The 27,707-nt window shown below is 31.8% G+C and overlaps 1 protein-coding gene across 3 annotated transcripts in view; it reads right to left on the bottom strand.

Moving 5' to 3' along the window:
- The window catches only part of LOC127732079 (phosphatidate phosphatase LPIN1-like), a 60,464-nt gene extending 32,998 nt beyond the window's left edge, over positions 1–27,466 (bottom strand). For 2 of the 3 annotated variants that reach the window (XM_052241134.1, XM_052241136.1), the window contains exons 1-5: positions 23,036–23,216; positions 16,057–16,332; positions 9,262–9,366; positions 3,055–3,213; positions 2,009–2,325 (exon numbers count right to left, since the gene is read on the bottom strand). In XM_052241134.1, coding sequence (XP_052097094.1) covers positions 2,009–2,325; positions 3,055–3,213; positions 9,262–9,366; positions 16,057–16,245 — 770 coding nt within the window. In that variant the 5' untranslated portion in view covers positions 16,246–16,332; positions 23,036–23,216. Of the gene's footprint in view, positions 1–2,008; positions 2,326–3,054; positions 3,214–9,261; positions 9,367–16,056; positions 16,333–23,035; positions 23,217–27,370 lie in introns of those variants that run through there. The other variant, XM_052241135.1, reaches the window with a different exon arrangement.
- Between the last annotated feature and the right edge of the window lie 241 nt (positions 27,467–27,707).

Raw genomic sequence — 27,707 nt, 5'->3', positions numbered from 1 at the left:
TTAATTTTTTCTTCTGCTGGAACTATCATTCGTGTCATATTATAAATACGTAGGTTATTTTTAGTTATTGTTTTTTCATTAACGTATACTCATTTTATTATTTCATTAAAAAATAGAAATAAATTACTTTAGGTCTTTTTTAAACCAGCAGTATAACCTGGTTAAAAGTGGGGGCGTCCGTTCGGCTATGTTGGATGTAAATGTAAGCAGCCATGCTCAGTTAAATTGTAGATTTTTAATCAGATACCTCGTGTAGGGAGAATGTCTCATTCTCTGCGCATTAATACCTTTGTAGCAATTCACTCTTTCATGGTGCCATCAGTAGTATTTTGGAAGGCAACATTTTTTTTAAATTTCCGCAACTTTTATTTAAAACAGCCTCTATTACATAACGGAGATTGCAGTAGTTTCTTACTGAAGTCATAAAAAAATCGGTCTTCACTCGCTCTTATTTTTTTTAGATTACAATCCCAACTAGTGTTAATCCCGAATAACCGTCAAAATTTAGGTCCAATCCTAAATTCCCGGTAAGATAATAGAACCTATATACAGTATTTATTGTTAACATGATTTCGTTCAAATAATGCATGAAATATTTGGCACTGGACGTTATTTCTCTGGTTCGTGTGTCTTTAGTGATGCTCGAAATCTAAAATTTATTAGAAACCCGGAAAACTAGTTTTTGATTTGAAGAGCTTTTAAAATATCAGAACTGTTGAAAAAAAGGGAAGTCAATTTTCCTGAAAGCCTGCCGTCGGATTAATATAAAATGCATCATCGGAGTTTATTAGTAACACATAATTTACATAGTAAACGATTAATTCAACTGCACTAGAATTATTTGTATGTTCGCTCTAAATGAGCATGAAATACTTGCAACTGGACAATAAGCAAATTCAGTCAAAAGTTAATTCATATATTACATATTAAATTTGCAATTATGATAATCATTAACAACCGGCATTGAACAAACTAATGCTAATAAATTACTACCTCATGATCAACTGTTTCCCCCATCATAGAATTGCTGTAAACGTTATTGATTTCATTTAGGACATACATGTATTAGCGCTAAAAGACGTGAGACGTTCTGGCGTTTAACAGTGGACACGTTTTGGCGAATAACAATTATCGGACACGTTTGGGGGTTATGAAATCGGACACGTTTGGGCAACATTGAATATTACGGACACGTTTGGGGGGAATAGACACGTTTGGGGGAATCAGACACGTTTTGGGGGAAGGACACGTTTGGGAGTGTTACATATGTAAATATACTACTGTGGTTTCTTTTGTTTTTGTGGGTACAAATTTTCAGAATTAAGGAAAATTGTATTTTCGTGGATATGTGATTTTATGGTTTTGTCAAAGTCTGCACACAACCATAAAAAACTTAGTTTTATGTTTAACATTTAAATTTGTGGTTCACCTGTACCAAGGAACTTGATAAATATTGATATCCCATGAATAACAAGGACCATAACTCTGCACAAAATCATCAGACCGGAACATAAATCAAACTTGATCTGTAACTTGTCATGATAAAAGTATATACCAAATTTCAAATCAATATCTTCAAGCACGAAGAAAAAAAGTGTGGAAAACTGATTTGCCGGACTGACGGATGGACGGACAGACAGACAGACAGACAGACAGACAGACAGACAGTGTGCAAACCTAAAGTCCCCTTCGACTTTGTCGGTAGGGACTAATTATGAATCCATAGTAACTAGCAGTTGTGAATTGCCAAATGTAACATTTTCCCATAAAAAAAAAAACATCTATTTATTCAATTTTTCAAAGAAAATGAAGATATGTATCATCTGCATCATTTTCTGAGTGAACCTACATGTAATAATGAAAATTCTATTGAAATTTTTGTACTTCCTGTATCTCAGATCATACTGGTGCTAACTACCCACGATTATGTTACATTTGTCGAAGTCATAAACTTCAGTTCTCTTATCAAGTTTATAATTAACTATTTGATCAGAAGTTGTCTACTGACCTACTAACTGGTGACATTTCTGTGTCACTAAATACATGTGGGAATCCATCGTATGATTGTGTAGCCCATTCCCGTGTACGTTCAAACTTATTCTCCTCGACAACAGGAAGGCTAATAGACTTGGACAAGCCAGGAGGAATCATTGGAAGGTTTGCTAATTCTTCATCTGAAGAAACATCATCGATCTCAAATATTTCTGTGGCATCTGTTCTAGGTTCAATTTTAGGTGTTTCCGCCTGATTCTTCCTTTTTGTGGATCGTTTCCTTCGTACCTTCCTACTCTGTTCATTTGCTTCTGTCAAACTGTCTTGTCCTGTCTGTGAATTATAAAAATGTACCAAGAGTAATTATACTTTTAAATTATATTGGACATGACAGCTAACTCATCCAAGAAATTGAAAATTTTGAGTTTTTCATTTCAAGAGGTCTTGTACATGGTGCTTTGAAAATTGAACCACATGTGTGAAAATGTCTCAATTTTTAAATCACATATTTATCCAAATTAAAATACGGACAAGAGAATGGAAGAAAATGATTTTTGCACATTTAGAAGTCATCTAAATGCTTTTAAAAAATAAACATATAAAAAAAACTCTAAATTATACCACATGTACCATGTAATGTTGATTCATTATTATTTGTAACGTACAAATTTGCATGGAAAATGTAGGTCAAGACTAATGTTAAACCAAATAAAGAGTGGTTTCATATATTTTTGTTGATATCAATTTTCGTGGATTGAAGAAAAATTGCATACCAGCCTATAGAAAATTTGTACTTCATTGATCATTTAAATTCTTGGTTACTTATTTATACCTGTGAAATCCACAAAAATTAGTATCCCATGCATAATAATGAATACATAGTAATTAAAATGTATCAATTTTTTTTCAATTTGTTTGCAAACTTTGGGAAATTAAGTACCCACAAATTTTCAATGTTTCCTCAAACCAAAAAAATTGGTACCCATGAAAATAATGGAATCCTCAGTTTTCTACAGGACATCTTGACAGAGGGAATAAAACCTTTACAAATCACGTTCATACCGGTTCATTTTGTTCACTCTCTTCTTCTTCATCTAGGTCTTTGATTTTCTTTATTTTCTTCCTTTTATCTCCATGTTTCTTCTTCATCTCCATCACTCCTTTCTCCATAAGGTCGACACTAGAAGGCATGGGTGATGTGGCCAAATGTGCTGGAATCTCCTATCAAATGATAACCATATATCATAAACATGATAAATATACAACAGATACCATATATCATAAACGTGATAAATATACAGCAGATACCATGTATCATAAACATGATAAATATACAGCAGATACCATGTATCATCAACATGAAAATATATAGCAGATACCATATATATCATAAACATGATAAATATACAGCAGATACCATATATATCATAAACGTGATAAATATACAGCAGATACCATATATACAGCAGATACCATATATCATAAACATGATAAATATACAGCAGATACCATATATACAGCAGATACCATATATCATAAACATGATAAATATACAGTAGATACCATATATCATAAACGTGATAAATATACAGCAGATACCATATATACAGCAGATACCATATATCATAAACATGATAAATATACAGCAGATACCATATATACAGCAGATACCATATATCATAAACATGATAAATATACAGTAGATTCCATGTATCATAAACATGATAAATATACAGTAGATACCATATATCATAAACGTGATAAATATACAGCAGATACCATATATACAGCAGATACCATATATCATAAACATGATAAATATACAGCAGATACCATATATCATAAACATGATAAATATACAGTAGATACCATATATCATAAACATGATAAATATACAGTAGATACCATATATCATAAACATGATAGATATACAGTAGATACCATGTATCATAAACGTGATAAATATACAGCAGATACCATATATCATAAACGTGATAAATATACAGAAGATACCATATATCATAAACGTGATAAATATACTGAAGATACCATATATCCTAAACATGATAAATATACAGCAGATACCATGTATCATAAACATGATAAATATACAGCAGATACCATGTATACAGCAGATACCATATATCATAAACATGATAAATATACAGTAGATACCATATATCATAAACGTGATAAATATACAGCAGATACCATATATCATAAACATGATAAATATACTGAAGATACCATATATCATAAACGTGATAAATATACTGAAGATACCATATATCCTAAACATGATAAATATACAGCAGATACCATATATACAACAGATACCATGTATCATAAACGTGATAAATATACAGCAGATACCATATATCATAAACATGATAAATATACAGCAGATACCATATATCATAAACGTGATAAATATACAGCAGATACCATATATCATAAACATGATAAATATACAGCAGATACCATGTATACAGCAGATACCATATATCATAAACATGATAAATATACAGTAGATACCATATATACAGCAGATACCATATATCATAAACATGATAAATATACAGCAGATACCATATATCATAAACATGATAAATATACAGTAGATACCATATATACAGCAGATACCATATATCATAAACATGATAAATATACAGCAGATACCATGTATCATAAACATGATAAATATACAGCAGATACCATATATCATAAACATGATAAATATACAGCAGATACCATATATCATAAACATGATAAATATACTGAAGATACCATATATCATAAACGTGATAAATATACAGTAGATACCATATATCATAAACATGATAAATATACAGTAGATACCATATATCATAAACATGATAGATATACAGTAGATACCATGTATCATAAACGTGATAAATATACAGCAGATACCATATATCATAAACGTGATAAATATACAGAAGATACCATATATCATAAACGTGATAAATATACTGAAGATACCATATATCCTAAACATGATAAATATACAGCAGATACCATATATACAACAGATACCATGTATCATAAACATGATAAATATACAGCAGATACCATGTATACAGCAGATACCATATATCATAAACATGATAAATATACAGTAGATACCATATATCATAAACGTGATAAATATACAGCAGATACCATATATCATAAACATGATAAATATACTGAAGATACCATATATCATAAACGTGATAAATATACTGAAGATACCATATATCCTAAACATGATAAATATACAGCAGATACCATATATACAACAGATACCATGTATCATAAACGTGATAAATATACAGCAGATACCATATATCATAAACATGATAAATATACAGCAGATACCATATATCATAAACATGATAAATATACAGCAGATACCATATATCATAAACGTGATAAATATACAGCAGATACCATATATCATAAACGTGATAAATATACAGCAGATACCATATATCATAAACGTGATAAATATACAGCAGATACCATATATCATAAACATGATAAATATACAGCAGATACCATGTATACAGCAGATACCATATATCATAAACATGATAAATATACAGTAGATACCATATATACAGCAGATACCATATATCATAAACATGATAAATATACAGCAGATACCATATATCATAAACATGATAAATATACAGCAGATACCATATATCATAAACATGATAAATATACAGCAGATACCATATATCATAAACATGATAAATATACAGCAGATACCATATATCATAAACATGATAAATATACAGCAGATACCATGTATACAGCAGATACCATATATCATAAACATGATAAATATACAGTAGATACCATATATCATAAACATGATAAATATACAGCAGATACCATATATCATAAACATGATAAATATACAGCAGATACCATATATCATAAACATGATAAATATACAGTAGATACCATATATCATAAACATGATAAATATACAGCAGATACCATATATCATAAACATGATAAATATACAGCAGATACCATATATCATAAACATGATAAATATACAGCAGATACCATATATCATAAACATGATAAATATACAGTAGATACCATATATCATAAACATGATAAATATACAGTAGATACCATATATCATAAACATGATAAATATACAGCAGATACCATATATCATAAACATGATAAATATACAGCAGATACCATATATCATAAACATGATAAATATACTGAAGATACCATATATCATAAACGTGATAAATATACAGCAGATACCATATATCATAAACATGATAAATATACAGTAGATACCATGTATACAGCAGATACCATATATCATAAACATGATAAATATACAGTAGATACCATATATACAGCAGATACCATATATCATAAACATGATAAATATACAGCAGATACCATGTATCATAAACATGATAAATATACAGCAGATACCATATATCATAAACATGATAAATATACAGCAGATACCATATATCATAAACATGATAAATATACTGAAGATACCATATATCATAAACGTGATAAATATACAGCAGATACCATATATCATAAACATGATAAATATACAGTAGATATCATGTATACAGCAGATACCATATATCATAAACATGATAAATATACAGCAGATACCATATATCATAAACATGATAAATATACAGCAGATACCATATATCATAAACATGATAAATATACAGTAGATACCATATATACAGCAGATACCATATATCATAAACATGATAAATATACAGCAGATACCATGTATCATAAACATGATAAATATACAGCAGATACCATATATCATAAACATGATAAATATACAGCAGATACCATATATCATAAACATGATAAATATACTGAAGATACCATATATCATAAACGTGATAAATATACAGCAGATACCATATATACAACAGATACCATATATCATAAACATGATAAATATACAGTAGATACCATGTATACAGCAGATACCATATATCATAAACATGATAAATATACAGTAGATACCATATATACAGCAGATACCATATATCATAAACGTGATAAATATACAGCAGATACCATATATCATAAACATGATAAATATACAGTAGATACCATATATACAGCAGATACCATATATCATAAACATGATAAATATACAGCAGATACCATATATACAGCAGATACCATATATCATAAACGTGATAAATATACAGCAGATACCATATATCATAAACATGATAAATATACAGTAGATACCATGTATACAGCAGATACCATATATCATAAACATGATAAATATACAGTAGATACCATATATACAGCAGATACCATATATCATAAACGTGATAAATATACAGCAGATACCATATATCATAAACGTGATAAATATACAGCAGATACCATATATCATAAACATGATAAATATACAGTAGATACCATATATTCAGCAGATACCATATATCATAAACATGATAAATATACAGCAGATACCATGTATCATAAACATGATAAATATACAGCAGATACCATATATACAGCAGATACCATATATCATAAACATGATAAATATACAGCAGATACCATATATCATAAACATGATAAATATACAGCAGATACCATATATACAGCAGATACCATATATCATAAACGTGATAAATATACAGCAGATACCATATATCATAAACATGATAAATATACAGTAGATATCATGTATACAGCAGATACCATATATCATAAACATGATAAATATACAACAGATACCATATATCATAAACATGATAAATATACAGCAGATACCATATATACAGCAGATACCATATATCATAAACATGATAAATATACAGCAGATACCATATATCATAAACATGATAAATATACAGCAGATACCATATATACAGCAGATACCATATATCATAAACGTGATAAATATACAGCAGATACCATATATCATAAACATGATAAATATACAGTAGATACCATGTATACAGCAGATACCATATATCATAAACATGATAAATATACAGTAGATACCATATATACAGCAGATACCATATATCATAAACATGATAAATATACAGCAGATACCATGTATCATAAACGTGATAAATATACAGCAGATACCATATATCATAAACGTGATAAATATACAGCAGATACCATATATCATAAACATGATAAATATACAGTAGATACCATATATTCAGCAGATACCATATATCATAAACATGATAAATATACAGCAGATACCATGTATCATAAACATGATAAATATACAGCAGATACCATATATACAGCAGATACCATATATCATAAACATGATAAATATACAACAGATACCATATATCATAAACATGATAAATATACAGCAGATACCATATATACAGCAGATACCATATATCATAAACATGATAAATATACAGCAGATACCATATATACAGCAGATACCATATATCATAAACATGATAAATATACAACAGATACCATATATCATAAACATGATAAATATACAGCAGATACCATATATCATAAACATGATAAATATACAGCAGATACCATATATCATAAACGTGATAAATATACAGCAGATACCATGTATCATAAACATGATAAATATACAGTAGATACCATGTATCATAAACATGATAAATATACAGCAGATACCATGTATCATAAACATGATAAATATACAGCAGATTAAATAGACAGGGTTTTTATCATTTTATTAGAAAAATGAATGACAGAAATTCAAAGATGTTTCATTACACAAACATATTTTTCAGTTCTTGTTCTAACTCTTATCCTCACAATAATTCATCTTAACCATTGATTGTAGTACAGAGTTCCCTTAAAAAATAAAATTCATTTGTTTCCAATATCAGATATGTTAAATTCTCATTAAAATACTTTAAAATCATTTTTACAGCAACCACCAAAACCCTTTGGACAAAAAAGTTCGAGAAAAAACAATTAAGTCTGTTCAATTAAGAAATTTCTCTTCAAAATGTTCATTATATATAGATATAAGAAGAGAAGCTAAAGCATGTCACTTACAAAACGGATATTGTAAATGAAATTTCCTACGAGACCTCGATACATTTGATTTCAGTCTTCAGGCATGTCAGGAATCATGTCAAAAGTGTTTAATAATTGTATTTTCTAAAATATATATGAACACTTTTATATATAAATATCACCTTGTAAAATGTTACTACCATATATTTTTTTGTTCCTACATACCTCCACATCTTCATCTGTTGGAACCTCTGTCACGAAGAAAGCTTCCCCAGATTCTCCCAACTTCATATGCAAATCAACACCCTCTCCATTTATCTCTATGTCAACCTAAGATTTAAATTCAAAGTATGAATAATTAACAAACAGATGGCCATCTTGTGTAAATTTTAGGCAATAAAAATAATAGAAATCTGCAAGATTTGACATCAATCATAAGGTTTCACCTAAAACCTTTTTGTTAAGTAGCCTCAACTTTATACCTTATGTTCTATATTTCATATCATCCATCATTTGTCATCTTAAGAAAGAGTTTCTATCATGTATGATGAGTATTAAGCTGGTCTTGTCAAGAAGTTGGAAATACTAATAAATACGAAAAGTAGGTCTATTTCAACATCTCTGCTGTACAAAAAATGCTGTACTGTGGATTTTTGTGGATTAAAAAAAACTTGTATTCTAGTGGATATTTGATTTTGTAGTTTCACAAAAGTATGCATTCAACAATGTTCAAGCCTATGGAAAATTTGTATTTTGTTGAACATTTAAATTCATGATTCACCTATACCAACAAAATCCACAAAAATTGGTATTCCATGAATTATTATGTATCCACAGTATGTTTGGTTTATACACTGTACTCAATGTACCTGTACTATCTTACAATCAGTAACCAGGTTATAGATAAACCATATCATTCTATAAACAATAATTTGGTTGTGATGTCTTATAACCGGGTCAAAAACAAAGAATAAAATAGACAGGATCTTACAGTCAATGAGAAAGGACTTAGCACAAATCAAATTTGTAGGTTAAGTATCAATCAAACACTTTGAGCTTCCTTTCAGGAAATACATTTAAGATGTATTTATAAAGGTTACTCGGGAACACGTGTATTTGTTTACTTTTAACACGTGTGTTTAAATCAAAACATGTTTATGTTTAATTTGATTGGACCATCAGTAAGTTATTACCGGTTTAAGTTATATCAATCATGATAACTTCATGCTAGAATTTTAGCGCTAAAATTATAATAAGATATCTAGAATTGTCATTCGAGGTTCGCCTATCCGACAGAAAGGTTCGTTTTTTCTTAAATCGCCACTTGGTAAAATGTCCGAATCTTCTCCACGTCTGGAATTGAATGAAGACATACTACTCGAAGGAGATAATAGTTTACCGCCACCTAATATTCATAAAGCAGCTGATAAGTCGTCTGATTTGGTAGATACTGTAGAGCTTTTTAAGACAATTTTAGACAGCAAGTTAGGTGAGTTGAAATCTGAACTCATACAAGAACAAGATTGCCTTAAGAGAAAAATTAAGGAGGACGTCACTCTAAAATTTAAGGGGGAAGGAAACAGAATTCAGTACACCTTTAACGAGGAATTATTAGACACTGTTAATAAACTTTCAAAATTCATCCCTAACTCCAATACTCAAGCCTATAGATTAGTTCTTGACATAACTGATAAGATCAAAAGCCGTAATAAGAAAATACGCATAGCTGATGCTTCCCCTGCTGGTTGGGGAACCGTTAGGGAATACGAATCCAATGCCGTGGCTTCAGATTCTGAAGATGAGAGAAAGATACGACAAGCTGAGACCAGAGCTATCCGTACCTCCAAGGAGAAGTCAAAATCTCGCCAGCAACCTTACCCAAAAAATCCGCCTCGTCAACAACCTGCGGAATCTTATGGTAACCCTGCTTACGCTCAGCATTATCAACGTAATCAGCAACAGCCCTTTCGTGGGAGCTTCGCAAGGCGTGAGCCTTGCTCAATCGACACGTGCCACTACTGCAAGCAACAAGGCCACTGGAGAAAAAACTGTCCTCTTCTCGCCAGTCTCAGGTCATCCAACAGCAACTCCACAACCTACCAGAAGTAGTAAAGTAGGGCCTGAACGTCACTCTCCAGTCATTGTGAATGATAAGTATTTAGACACTATTAATGACCAATTTTCTACATGTTTTGTTGATAACGATTATATAGAATCTTTTTTAGATCAAGTTCAATATTTTGAAAATTGTCAGTCATATGATAAATTTAAAGGGGTGAAAGGTAGATTAGCTTGTCATGTAAAGTATTGGGAAAATATAGGTGCTTGTCCTTTTGTGCTTGATACAATAAAAAATGGTTATGTTATTCCATTTATAGATACACCTTTTAAAATGTACCACAGAAATAATAGATCAGCACGGCAGAATACTGAATTTGTCACAAAGTCAATTGAAGATTTAGTTCAAATAGGTTGCGTAATTAAAGTGCCTTTTCAACCATATGTGGTAAATCCATTGAGTGTTGCTACTCAAAAGTCCGGTAAGAAACGACTTATTTTAGATATGAGTCAATTGAATAAACACATAAAGCGCGAAAAAATAAAATTTGAGGATTGGAAGTTAGCTATACAATATTTTGACAAAGATATGTATCTGTTTAAGTTTGATTTAAAATCTGGTTATTTTCACTTAGACATATGCTCACAGCAACAGACTTTCTTAGGTTTTCAGTGGGAAGGTCAATTTTATTGCTATACTGTTTTAGCTTTCGGAATTACTACCGGTCCGTACATTTTTACTAAATGTTTGAGGCCACTAGTAAAATTTTGGCGTGGAAACGGTATAAAAGTTGTTTTGTATTTAGATGATGGATTTGGCATGAGTCCAGATGAAAATACATGTAATGAGCAATCGTCCTTCGTAAAAAGGTCTTTGATTGATGCTGGTTTCCTTATTAACGAGGAGAAGTCTGTTTTTAAACCTGTTACCGAGTTAGAATGGTTGGGAATAGTTTGGAACTCGAAAGAATACAAATTATCTATTACTCAACGTCGAGTTGACGATTTGATTTTCTCATTGAATGTAATTTTGGCTAAATTTCCCTATGTTACAGCTAGATCTTTAGCTCAGGTTGTAGGTAGAATTATTTCTATGACTCCCGTAATCGGAAATGTGGCTAGAATTATGTCAAAGTTCTGTTACATGGAAATTGAAAGTAGAATTGGGTGGGATATTCCCATTACAGGGTACAAACCCGTCGAGGTTTTATCAGAGTTAAAGTTCTGGTTAGAAAATGTCACCATGATTAACTATCGTAATTTATGTCATTACAGTAAATCTTCTGTTGTCATATACTCAGATGCTAGTAATATTGCCGCTGGTGCATACACCGTTGAATTAGAAAATAAGATTTTCCATAAGATGTGGACATGTAGTGAAACGGTACAAAGCTCCACATGGAGAGAGCTGAAAGCTATAGAGTTGGCCCTTTTTTCTTTTAAGAATAGTTTCACAGGAAAAACTATAAAGTGGTTTACTGACAATCAAAATTGTGTCAAAATTGTTAATTCGGGAAGTATGAAAGAAAATCTTCATGTTATAGCTAAATCTATTTTTTCATTTTGCATTCAAAAAGGAATATCAATTGACATTCAATGGATTCCCAGAAAAGAAAATGAAAAGGCTGATTATATCAGCAAAATGGTTGATTTCGAGGACTGGGGAGTCACACATATATTTTTCAATTTTTTAAATGATATGTGGGGTCCTTATTCGATTGACAGGTTTGCAAGTGTCGAAAATAGAAAAGTTATGAGATTTAACTCCTTATTTTGGCAACCTGATTCTGAAGCAGTTGATGCATTTTCTCAAGTTTGGACCAATGAAAATAATTGGCTAGTTCCACCAATTAATCTTGTGATACGATCGATTAAACACATTATAGCTTGTAAAGCTCGAGGCACGTTAGTTGTGCCTAAGTGGATTTCTGCTGCATTCTGGCCTTTGATATTCGATAAACATCTGATTTATCAAGATTACGTAAAAGATGTTATTGTGTTTAAAAATACTGATGGTATTTATAAGCAAGGTTCGAATAAGAATACGATATTCGGAATTGAACCGTTTGGTTCGCCAGTTTTGGCTGTTTTGCTAGATGCATCTTAGACATGGCCCTAATATATATAGATATATTTTAGCAGGCATGGTCTGTTTGTGACATGGCCCTAATATATATATAGATATATTGTAGCAGTCATGGTCTGTTTGTGACATGGCCCTAGTATATGTATATTGTAGCAGGCATGGGTGTTTATGTTGACATGGCCCTAGTATCGGTAATGATATTGTAGCAGGCTTGGTTTTTTATTTGACATGGCCCTAGTATCTATAATGATATTTTAGCAGGCATGGTAATTTGTTTTACAGTTTATGGCCCTAGTATCTATAAAGATATTGTAGCTGGCGTTGAAATATTTGAATATATATTATATTTTACTGTGTATAGAAATCTGAAATATGCTAATAATTCGTCCTCTGTATATGTATATAAAATGTTATTGCAATTTTACGTTTTTCAGATATTTTTTCAGTAGGACATTGGTCAGACTTTAATTCACAAGTTGCATCTAATAATGATCTCAGCAGTTTGTTCAAACAGTTACCAGAATTCCTTCTTTCGTCCAAGGCTGCGAGTACTCAGAAGAAATATAGATATGCCTTCAATTCATGGTGTAAGTGGACTAGTCAATATTCTTTTTCACCATTGCCAGCATCTCATTTACATATTTCTTTATATTTAATTCATTTGTCTGAAACTGCAAAATCGGTTTCAAAATTAAATGATGCTTTTTACGCCATAAAATGGGCACATAAATTAGCTGGCGTTGCTGATCCCAGTGAAAATAATCTAGTTGCATCTGTTCTTGAAGGGGCTCATAGAAAAATAGGTCATTCAGTTTTCAAAAAAGAACCTATCACACCGCATATTTTGAAAAATATTGTATGTAAATATGCTAATAATACTTGTAATTTAAAAGATGTAAGAATAGCATGTATGTGTTTATTAGCCTATGCTGGCTTTTTAAGATTCTCCGAGTTAGCTAACTTGAGAAGGTCTGATATACAGTTTTCCCCTACTTACCTTACACTTCATTTAGTCAAGAGTAAAACTGATGTATATAGGGAAGGGAAAGATGTTGTCATTTCAAAAACAGGGAATATTACATGCCCGGTAGATGTACTTCAGCGTTATCTAAAGTTAGCTAACATTCCTGAAGAATCGAATGATTTTATTTTTAGATCTATTTGTTATTGTAAATCTTTGAATATATACAAACTTAGAAAGAGTAGTCATATTTCTTACACCAGAGCCAGAGAGTTATTGTTATCTGCACTTGACAGTTTAGGTCTTGATAAAAAACAGTTTGGCTTACATAGTTTGAGGTCAGGAGGAGCTACTGCCGCGGCAGAAGCTGGAATAGATGACCGGTTGTTTAAGAAACACGGGAGATGGAAAAGTGATAAAGCCAAAGATGGTTATGTTAAAGAGAGTATACTCAACAGATTGTCAGTATCTAAGAATTTAGGATTGTAATTTATATTGTTTGTCCCCCCTTTTTCTTTATGTCCCTTTCTTTATCAATCGAAGCTTTCTGTGCTGTCGGGGCGAGCTGATAACCAAAAACTGTGTTGAGTTTTTACTTTGTAAATGCTTTATGTTCGTTTGAAGTATTGAATAAGAACATAAATGTATTTATAAAGGTTACTCGGGAACACGTGTATTTGTTTACTTTTAACACGTGTGTTTAAATCAAAACATGTTTATGTTTAATTTGATTGGACCATCAGTAAGTTATTACCGGTTTAAGTTATATCAATCATGATAACTTCATGCTAGAATTTTAGCGCTAAAATTATAATAAGATATCTAGAATTGTCATTCGAGGTTCGCCTATCCGACAGAAAGGTTCGTTTTCCCACCCACCCACCCCTTTTATTAAGACTTCATAGGAATGTGAATCAGTATGTTATGTAGAAAATAGTTGATAAAATACATGTATGTAAATCGAAATGATTTTTTCTTCAACTTATAGAACATTTTTCTATTGTAGATTGTGTTTATATGTGATGGCAGCGGTCGATGACAGCAAATTGGACATTTGTTTATTGTTTATAATAAAAATAAGCTTTCTGTGCTGTCGGGGCGAGCTGATAACCAAAAACTGTGTTGAGTTTTTACTTTGTAAATGCTTTATGTTCGTTTGAAGTATTGAATAAGAACATAAAGCAATTTTCCATCAGTGCTTTTGTCTGTATTTTTGTGGTCTTTTTTTTCATATCTTATAATAGTACATGCTTTAAAAAATTGATTTCTAATGTACGTTTTTTTTATGTGATGGGTGCCACATGTGGAGCAGAATCAGCTTTTCCTTCTAGAGCACCTGCCATCACCCTGGTTTTTGGTTGGGTTTGTCTTGCTCAGTTTTTAGTTTTCTGTGTAGTTTTGTAAGACTGTTGTTTGTCTTTTTGTCATTTTTCATTTTATGTACATGACAGTGTTCCAAAAAATTATATATGCAGATAATTAGCAAATACCTATAGATCTTCGAATTTGTTCATAAAACATGTAACCTTAAAGTTATTAATTCAATGTGTATAAAATATTGATATATTGCAAATTACAAACATGAGCCAATGCTCCGTGTTGAAGGCCGTACCTTGACCTATAATGGTTTACTTTTATAAATTGTAACTTGGATGGAGAATTGTCTCATTGGCACTCATACCACATCTTCCTATATATCTAATGACCAATACATATGTATTCTTAAATAAAAAATTAATATTAATTGAAATTACTTTATAAGATTTGGACATATTTTCAGAGCAGTAGGCTGTGGATTGTTGTACTATGTACTGTCCCACTACATTTGATCATTCCTGTTAACCCTATACATGTACATGTATCATTTCTTTATTACATGTATTACAATTAATATATATGTAATCAACCAACTCACCACTTTTTCTCTAGCTCGAATGACCCCAAGTTTACCAAATCTAACATGGAATGGTGAAGATTTGAATCCACCATCTTCTTGTTCGACAATGATGACATCTATAGCACCTGTTAACGTTGCTGCATTGATTTCATTGTAAAATCCTTTGACGTTAGAAAATAGTTTGCCGACATAACTGAAATAACTCATGCTGGGTTATCTTCCCTTACATGGTAGACATTTCTGTGATTTGGCTCAAGATGGCTTTAAAATTTGTTGAAATCTTCTTTTCAAAATCTGCAAATAAATGAACAAGATTAAAGCATGATCGAAGTCTCTCTTTTTTATAGCCAGGGCCTATTAAAGATTACTATACACTATGGCTTTTGCTCATTGTTGAAGGCAATACTGTGACCTATAGCATGTATAGTTGTTTACATCTTCATCCTTTAGCCTCTAGTGGTTACCATGGTTACTGGAAGTTCTCTTATTCAGAAGTCTCCTTCTTTAAATTTTATAATATCATGCAAAATTTTGGTTCTCTCACATGTCTCAGGTATTCAAAATTAATGTCAGCCAGTATGACTATGTCAGAGGCTTGAGGTTCTCTGAAGGTTTTTTGTAATGGAATAGGTACAGATTTCTGCACAATAAGTCATCAGGATTTTGCTTCCAAATTTTCATGGGAAATTTGCACACTGATATGTGCAAGATTTTGATGTGGTGCATCAAAGACAACATGTATAAACTACAAAATAAATGGGGACACAGATGATGCCTCCGCTTGCATATAACCTTATAAAGGGATATAACTCAAGAACAGTAAAAGTGAAGCTACCCAAATTCCTACTTGATCTGAGTTTTGTGGTAATAAGCATTGTGTATAAGTATCATAACATTTGGTTAAAATGGGACGTATGGACGTACGGAGGGACCGACGTACAGACGGACAAGGGTAAAACTTAATGCCCCCTCTGCTACGACGGGGGCATAATTATAATCAGTTCCTCTAATGTGGAGATTACCACTTTACAAAATAAGGCAAGTCCATGATGAAATTGATGAGTCTAAGTACTTTGCAAGAGTTCCTGAAAGCTGTAAGTATTTTGATAACCATTTTGACAATTTTGTACCCTGAAGGTATGCATGTCATGTACATGATGTATATATCTGCTATAATTAATACAAAATAATAGCTTTCAAAAATCAAAGAGGGGTCTTTAAGGAAATCTTTTTTGCGGATAAAGCATGATAATTGCAAGAATTACCAGTACATTTAATGACATCATGGTTTAAATATTTATATAAAAGCAACTGGCTAAATTAAACCTGATTTAACGGCTAGATTAAACCCGACTTAACCCACCATATTTTCTTGCTTGTCATGATTGTTTAGGTATCTGATGGTCACATGCCTTGATTAATACTTTAGAAACCTCATGATTGTCAGTTTTATAAATATATGATTGTTATTACGCAGTATATATATATATATATATCTTTTTTCAAACCATGTGCGTCATGTATATTATCTTCAATCTTTTGATTTCTATGGGTTTTAAATAACGCCTCGGAGTTCATTGCACCTTAAACAAAGTGACCTAATTTTATTTCAATACAAGTCTGTTAAACAGTCATTTAAAATTTTGAGATGGTTCTTTTTTAATTACTGGCATTTAGTAGGGCAGACATGACAAATAGAATAAGTTTCAGTAATAAAAATTTTTAACAGATGTTTCTCTGGCTAATATATATATTACATCAACTTTTTGATAGTATATAAACAGGATATCAAACATGTTAAATTTTATCTGTATAAGTACAAAATGTTAATTTTATTGACACTTTTCTTTTTTAATTATATTAACATACATATTTTATTACTTATCTGATCATCTCTTTGAAATAGATATAAATAGCTACTTTGTGATTATTTTAACTTTGATGACATACTACAACTTACCTGGAAATTTTTGAACCGAAACATACTTCAAGTAATAGACTTTTTAAAATTACAAAACTTTATCTGAATAAATGGAAAAATTCAAATGTGTGCTATTTATAGATTATCGTTGATCATCTCAACGAGATTGATTTTCTCGCTTGAGCCGGTACGGCGAAAGTGAGAAAAGCAATGGAGTTGAGATGACCAATGATAATCTGTTTGTCTGTTTGTCGTTATTTTACCTATGACGACGTTGTCAATTTCATGTCAATTTCATTAGCAACGCACGTGCCCCCTTAGTTTCTAGCGATAATTTTCATATCACTCGACTACGCTGAGAAAGAAAATTATCAGTCAGCAAGATCAAAGGAAAATTTCGTAAAATAGCGATAAATATATATATATGATATACATGTTTGTCAATGAGACAGCAAAACAACAACAACAAATAACAAAAGATTGGTCACTAGGGCTACCCAATAGAGATCTTAGGTTTGATTTTTAATATCACTTACAATCGGAATTCGCCACTTTACAATAACTAAATATAAACATCAAACTTGTACATGAAGCCAGGGGGTTTGAGGGGTTCAGACAAACCCTCTATAAAAACAAAAACAAAAATACAAGAAAAGACTATAAAAGTAGAGATTCCCATTGAAGTTTGACTATTTAAGTCAGAGCTTTATGATCCCAAATAACCCCCTAAAGAGACATCCTGGCTATGGGCCTAAATATGATGGTTAACTGTGAAAGAATAATCGTTATTTCACTGTTTTAATAACAGGTTACATTTGTACCTTGTAGGTCTAATACCTGTATATTAAACTTGCTAAAAATTCATATTTAGATGTAGCTCCGATTTCAATGGATTATCTTTCAAGTCGATGATTGTGTCAGTTTAATGGATTTCCTAGAAAATTCAAATATCGTTTTGTTTAGAGAATAACATGAATAATTTTGTGTTACTATAAGAAAAACTTTGGTACTATATTATTATTTCTTTTAACATGCTTAATAAATGGTAATCAGGTATGGTATGATATTTTCTTTAAATGAATAAGGTTAAGAAGGAAACAATCAATTTTGGCTCACACATAAACAAGCTTTTAATTTTATTAATCTTTATCTGACACAATTAATAACAAGTTTAAATCCCTATGAACTCAGTCATGCCAGTACAGATAACCTTTCTTATTACATAAATGGTGTCAGACTGTAAGTTGTTTTTTTATGTCCAGATTTGATGTTTTTTTCTTCTGCTGAGAGACAGAGGCTACTTGTTTGGCCTTCAGGTGCAACCTAATCAAAAACTTAAACAACTGTACCAGGGTTTCAACTTTAACTTTATCAACTTGTCTTTCTGGCACGTGACAGTGCTATTATACTTGTCTGAAAGAGAAATCCTCTCATCAAAGTTTTATTCTTGCTATAAAAATATTTCTTAAGGATGTTCCCTACTCTGTTTCAAAATAACAAGCTTTTTAAAAGACTGTTATAAATTGAAAGTATATAAATAACGTAACTAAAAAAAGCAGAAAAAAAATGAGCTTGTTTTTTGAGACATAAGCCGTTGAAATTTGGCGGGAAATGATTCTCTCTAGATTTTTCATACTATTTACATTGGCACTGTTTTCTGTCAAAAACTATGAAAAAATAACAAGGATTTTAAAAGATTTTCAAAAATGGCTTTTTAAACTATATGTTATAAAATTATGAAAAGAAAAATAGGGCTTAGTGGGCAAAATTTTTAATGGCACTACATGGATAAAACCAGAGGATTCCCAATATCTGACAAAAATTCAATGAAATGCTCCGCTGGGGCGCAGCTTGATACAACCGCAGAGGTCGAACCCTGAACAGTTGGGGCAAGTATGGACACAATATTCAAGCTTGATACAGCACTGAATTTGGATTGTAATTAAATATTTGACACAGCATAGGTTTCTCACACAGAATGAAAGTGGTCTAAGAACTTAAAAATTTTTGGTTTACCTATTCAAACCATATCATTATTATTTGCTTTTATATATAAATCAGAAATAACCAATTTAAAATGGAAAATTTTAAAGAAAAAGGAAAAAAAAATCCCCCCCAATTTTTTGAACCCCTTATGATTCATCACCCCCAAACTCAATCCCAGCTTTCCCTTTGTGGTATGGTACCTTGCAGTACAATTTCAGAGAGATCCATACACTTGAACACAAGTTATTGTCTGGAAACTAGAAAAATGCTTGTTTTTTGGCCCCTTTTTGGCCCCAAATTCCTAAACGTTGAGGGCAATTACCCCCAAACTCAATCCAAGCTTTCCCTTTGTGATATGGAACCTTGCAGTACAATTTCATAAAAATCCATACATTTACACACAAGTTATTGTCCTAAAACTTGAAAAAAATGCTTGTTTTTTTTCCCTTTTATGGCCCTTAATTACTAAAATTTTGAGGGATTTACCCCCAAAATCAATCCCAGCCTTCCCTTTGTGGTATGTTACCTTGCAGTACAATTTCAGAGAGATCCATACATTTGAACACAAGTTATTGTCTGGAAACTAGAAAAATGATTATTTTTGGCCCCTTATTCCTAAACTTTTTGGGCAATTACCCCCAAACTCAATTCCAGCTTTCCCTTTGTGATATGGAACCTTGTAGTACAATTTCATAAAGATCCATACACTTACACACAAGTTATTGTCATGAAACTAGAAAAATGCTTGTTTTTAGCCCCTTTTTGGCCCCTAATTCCTAAAATTTGGAGGCAATTACCCCCAAAATCAATCCCAGCATTCCCTTTGTGATATGGAACCTTGTGATACAATGTCAGAGAGATCCATACACTTACACACAAGTTATAGTCATGAAACTAGAAAAATGCTTGTTTTTTGCCCCTTTTTGGCCCCTAATTCCTAAAATTTGGAGGCAACTACCCCCAAAATCAATCCCAGCATTCCTTTTATGATATGGAACCTTCTGGTACAATGTCAGAGAGATCCATACACTTACACACAATTTATGTCTGGAAGTTACAAAAATGCTTATTTTTGGCCCCTTTTTGGCCCCTAATTCCTTAACTGTGGGTACCATAACCCCCAAAATCAATCCCCATCTTCCTTTTGTGGTATTGAACCTTATGGTAAAATTTCATTGAGATCCATTCACTTAAACTAAAGTTAGAGTGCGAAAACTAATGTGTCTTCGGACAACGACGACGACGCCAACGTCATACCAATATACGACCACAAAAATTTTTATGTGGTCGTATAAAAACAAGAGGAGCGAACATCCTTAACCGTCAATATTGACATGATATCATTTCATCAGGTTTTGTTATTTTTGGATCATGGAAATTCCCCTAAAAAATTTCCCCAGCGTAAGCTGCTGTGCCATCTACTGTCGGGTTGATATTGATGTGGCATAACTGTGTAAGAATACAGAATATTGAGAGATTATTTATCCATAGAAATTAATTAGATGTTGTATGATTGTCATTACAGAGGTCCTGAAATATGCATGACCGCTGCACATGTCAGGCAAATTTTGGTTCGGTCAGATAAGTATTGCCAATTGTCTGACCAAATGTCAAACAATGTTTTTCAATTTTTCAATGTGATCTCCATATATATATATATATCAGTCAGGCAAATAGACTATTTTCATAATACAACTTTTAACTCTGGTTTTTATAATTTTACGACAGGTTACCTACTGTATGGTAGGACATCCTGGTACCCGAGCAACAAAAAGAAGAAAAATAAAACATATAATCGATGCACTTTGGGGGGAAATTTTACTATTTTCCAAAGACTTTGATGTGTATAAAAACATTAATAAACAATTAATTTCCCCCCTAAATTGCACTGATCGCAAGCTTAATTTTACTTCTTTCTGTTGCTCTTACTTGACCGAGTACCAGGATGTCCAATAGCTACTACAGAGAAGGTAACCAGATGTCAGACACAAAGTTCAAACTTTAGAGAAGACTGACATAAGTTGAATAATTTGGTCTTTCAAAAAAAACAAATTTTAATACATCTACATTTAATACCCATCATATTTGACTATATAATTGTATAAAATTTATTACATGTATACAACATTTTACCCTCATTTACAGTAATTTGATTCATCCAGTATTACTTCAAATGAAGAAAGCATCAATTTGGTAAATGAAAAATGTAGATATTCTTTCCTTGTTGAACGTGTACACGTTCGATGAAAGCTAGAGGATGTAAATGCCTTGATGGTAAAAAGTAGCGCCAAGCATACAAATAATTTAAATTTGTCTTTGACAAAGACAAATTTGATGATTTTAACATGCCAAAAATTGACATAAACATAAAAGGGGGAGGGGTATACAAAAGCACTACATTTATCTGTCTAATTAAAAAAAAAACTATTTTTATACAGTATAGATAAAACAAGAAGACATCCATGGAATGCAAACTACATGTAGGTTATGTTTACAATGTAAGTAGGTCAACTGTTTTCAACAATTAAATTCCTTTATTCCAATTTTCATGGACTTAAAATTTTAAAGTCTTGGACAAAATTTTCAATTATATAATTCATAGTCAAATTCTATATTTTTCTACACCATGTCACATTGATACTTATCTCTTTTGGATGAGGACCAAATTATAGTATAAACAAATAAATAATTGACACATTGCCAACTTCAAGGTTCATACTATAAGAACAAACAATTCAATTACTTTACTGTAAAAATATATGAATCTTACATAGATTTGATGTAGTATTATTATGTAGGTATATAAATGTTCACTTACTCAGATAGCTATATGTTCTTATCTTGTGTTCAAAGCCAGACTCCCTAACAAACATGTAACACACTCATGTTCTTTCACCTTATCACCTGTTTGTCTATTGATAATCACAAAGATAATTGTTATGGTCTAGTCATTATGAGCAGTTACGTCAAACACCCATATACAATACACGAGTGATAGAAACAGTGTAGTCAAGCCCGAGGGTCAATATCCGTGTGGTCAAACACCGGTCTCACTGCAACTCTATATATATTTTTTATGCATGCACTTACCGATAAATCCTAATGTTCGTTCCTTTAATGTGGCCAAAAATATCTTTTGAAATCAATTTTTCAATATTTGTACTGTATTCCCCCAAGAGAATGTTCTTAATTTTTAGAAGAGACTGAAGAAATCATAACGTAAATTTTGACGTACGTCTGACTGAATGGCGGATCATGTGGAGGTGGGGTTAAAGTTCATATATAAAATAGAACGTTCTGATTGGTTGATGTCAAAGGTACGATATTGTATTGATTATTAATGAGTCAAAGCAATACACATAACCTTATTTAAAAGAAAATTAACAAGTACTATTTATAGAAAAATATCAATAATCACATGAGCTACACCCGGAACTATATATATATATTTGAAAAAAAGTAAAGTTGTGTAATAATTCATTAATTGTCACGTACAGCATTTCACATAATTATGGGGTTATGGTTCAGTTTTTCCTAAAACCCCAATTTGACGAAAAAAATATTGTGGTCAAGCAGATGACAAAAAAAATATTCTGAATCCAGATTTTCCCCATGGCATATAGTGCTAAATTTTGAAAAAAATAATTTGATTGATAGCGTCGAAAAACTAAAAAAAAAATTTTCGCGCTTTGCGCAAACAAAATTTCTGACTCGGACAAACAGTGTAATAGTCCCTGGTATTTAGTTTGTAGCTGAATGAAGCAAAGCTTCTGCATATTATCAGAATTATCATCTCCACTGAGATAAATAAGAGTCATCTCATATACAGACGTGGGGGTGGTTACTTCCTATTATTGGGTATATGGGGATGGGCCAAAAATATGGGTCATAATTTTGCGAGATTTTATATAAAAATGACCCTCCTTTTTAATGACATCCTATATTAAAATGCATTTACGTTTAATAACTGTATATTGATCTGGGGTAGGATCTACATATAATAAATTGAATATCTTATATCATTAATGGTCAATTATTACATTATTTGAAAGTTCACCTTTCAAATAAGTTCCCAAATGAACCCCGGATGTCAATTCATATATAATAAAATGCTTCGCTGAGCGCAGCCTGATACGACCGCAGAGGTCGAACCCTGAACAGTTGGGTCAAATTTGGACACAATATTCAAGCTTGATACTGTCTGAATTTGGATTGTAATCAAATTTTTGACATAATATAGGTTTCTGACACAAAATAAATGTGGTCAAAGATCTTATAAATCCATTGCGCAATACTGTGCAATTGAAGATTTCTTCTTAAAAATTTTGAAAAAAAATATGAATCCCTTAAAAAAATTGGGAAACCCCCCCCCCCCCCCCAACTTTTTGAAACCCCCCTCGGAGCAATAACCCCAAAACTCAATCCCAGCCTTTCCATTGTAGTATGGAACCTTGTAGTACAATTTCAGAGAGATCCATACACTTACACACAAGTTATTGTCTGGAAACTAGAAAAATGCTTGTTTTTGACCCTTTTTGGCCCCTGATTCTTACATGTTTGGGACAATTAACCCCAAACTCAATCCTAGCCTTCCCTTTGTTATATGGAACCTTGTGGTACAATGTCAGAGAGATCCATACACTTACACACAAGTTATTGTATGGAAACTAGAAAAATGCTTGGTTTTTTGCCCCTTTTTGGCACTTAATTCCTAAACTGTTGGCCCCATAACCCCTAAAATGAATCCCAACCTTCTACTTGTGGTATTAAACATTGTTGTACAATTTCAGAGCAATCGAAATACTTATACACAAGTTATTATCCTGAAACTAGAAAAATGCTTGTTTGTGGCCCCTTTTTGGGCCCCTAATTCCTAAACGGTTGGGACCATCATCCCCAAAATCAATCCCAACCTTCCTTTTGTGGTATCGAACCTTCTTAAAAAATTTCATAAAGATCCATTCACTTAAACTAAAGTTATTGTCCGGAAACCAATGTGTCTTCGGACGACGACGCAGACGACGACGACGACGACATCATACCATTATACGATCCCAAAAAAAATTTTGCGGTCGTATAAAAACTTAAGGGTAGCTGTATATTTATGAATTATGAGTGATAATATAGATTTAGTGCTTAAATAAGCATGGGTCATATTTTAAATATTGTATATAAGTATAGTTCATTCTTTCTTAAATATTTATATAACTATAGGTACTGAATTTCAGTGAATGCTATATTAAAACGGGTACGTTTTTGAGGCAAAAATGGCACACCCCTCCCAAAAAAATATTGAAGTAACCCCCTCCTCTTTTCATGTCCGACTTGTAATTTTGTTTCATGAATTGGAAAACAATATCCTTTATTTTCCATGATACTGACCAAAGGCATGTAACAATGGCTGGATTAATTATGAAAGAGACATCCTCTAACTATGATGAAACATGCACGCTTAGATAATTATTCTTAAAACATTAATTCGGATACGGGAGCCAGTTAACGGTGGTTGTAACATTATTTTAATTAGTTGTTTTGTCGAGCCATCCCCTTCCAAAGATATATATTACTATTGGCTTTCAAAAAGAGATTAATATTAATGTTCTGATACACTTTACTCAAATGTGAACATAATCATGATAATAAAGTTACTTAATCCTACGTGATATGGTCTCTGGTGAAGAGTTACATGCCTTATTGGCAATCATACCACATCTTCTTATTTTCAAACACATGCATGTAAACTAAGTTCTAGGAAGAAAAATATATACAAAAAACTTTGCCGAACTCTTTCGGTTTAGAAAACATGCACTTGTCTATGAAAAAAAATACAAATAGACCTTGTATATACTAGTATTAGGGTATGCATGTATGTTTTCAGAGACAAGAGCCTGAGGTTTATATATAGCGGGTTTCAATTAGAATGAACTTGAGATGTAGACAAAATGAAATAAACGATACCGCAAGTACACACGTCTTTTGATAACAAAAAAAAACATTGATAAAAAAATATAAGTAAAACTTAACGTCGAGTTATATATATCAAGTTTGGTGATGTCGGTTCTTTCTTTTAGAAAGACTTTCTATTTCTTTTAATAAGCAAACAGCTAGATCATTTTGTACAGTACATTTCCTTTTTCCGCTGGATCTGTGAGTATCAGTCTTGCACACTAAACTAAATAATCAATGTTCTGAAGGAAAACCTGTCAATATGACCTTGTTTTAATCAGATTACCTTTATATAACCCGGTCAATACAGATGATAACATCACGTTACATTCTGAACTCTGGTGACCCTAAGGTAAATACATATCACATGGATATCAAGTTGTTATTACAAAACACGACCTTACACTAGTCCATCTGTTAACATCGAGGAAAGAGTCAGTAACGGTAAAAACTATGCTCGACATACAGACGGACGGACATTGCAACATACACTGAATGGTTAAGTACAGTATATAACGCAATGATGAGCAGGCGGAGCGCGGACACGGAATAAATGTTTTATGTATTTATTTTGTGCTAAGATCCCGGTGCTTTCTTAATCTAATGCAATCATTGCATGAGGGTATGGATGGGCTTTACAGAATAGAGAATAAGGGACAAAGGCAAACAATGGAAAGAATGAGAAAATAGGTAAAAAAAAATAAGAACAGAGAATAATAGGGTGCTAAGATATAAAGAATAGAGAAAATCGGCAAAATTTATAAAGAATAGAGACAAATTAACTGGCTTAACAAATAGAAGAATACTGGCAAAAGTGAAGGACCCCCCCCCCCCCCCCTTTCCAAACCAATACCCTCTTGCATTTTACCAAACATTCAATCGGTCGATTGAAGTATGACAAATATGGAAGGAAAGACAGTACAAGAAATGGGGACAAAAACATTAATCGAAGAAGGGAATACGAAGTAAGAGAAAATTAAAAACGTAAAGACAAATTTAATAGTACATACATGTACTCATTCAAAAGCAAGCGTTGCAAAAAAAATCTAAAGAGTAACTTAGATTCAGGTGCTTCAACATGTTCTTACATTGTTGTTGAAAAGGGTGTAACTGCAATTGCGAGCCTGCAGTTATATATTTATATAAGAAACATGATCAACTGTCTTACCTGTAAATAAGATAGACAAGAAAATATCCGAACTCAGTGTGTACTAAGAACTTAATTATGCAATTATTTCAAAATATTTCAATAAATGCATTAATTGTTGTCTAAGATGATCCAATATCTAACATATTATGTTAATTGCATATTAACAATGATTAACCAGGTTAGCAATTTAGCTTGCTACATATATTATTAAGTAAATAAATATCGCACGGACATTGAACTTACAAAAAGTGCTTACTGCATTGAAAAATAAAACGCGCAATCAATCAAAAATAAAATGAATGAATCAATAAACATTGTAGCATCCATACCTGGTTCTATATTAGCCGGTATAATTCTCACGTGTATTGACCGGTGGCTCAGGTTATTATGACACAAACATAAACTACAAAATGTGGGTATGTCAGTTCTTAACCAATGAAAATGCAGGATTTAGGGGGAGTTGTCACAGTCAACAAATACACAAACCGTATATTATAAGTAGCGTACTAACCCAGTCACCTAATTCCTCAACTGACCTGGATTCGAGACAATAACATATCAACATACAAAAACATAGACATGTTTGTTGTTATACAAAAGAAATAAGAAGTGGTTATATATATATACATGTTATACATGTGGCTGATCCTGATCTTTTTATAAGGG

The sequence above is a fragment of the Mytilus californianus genome, unplaced genomic scaffold (assembly GCF_021869535.1).
Source record: "Mytilus californianus isolate M0D057914Y unplaced genomic scaffold, xbMytCali1.0.p SCAF_22, whole genome shotgun sequence".
NCBI lineage: Eukaryota > Metazoa > Mollusca > Bivalvia > Mytilida > Mytilidae > Mytilus > Mytilus californianus.
This window is presented reverse-complemented; position numbering and strand designations above follow the sequence as displayed.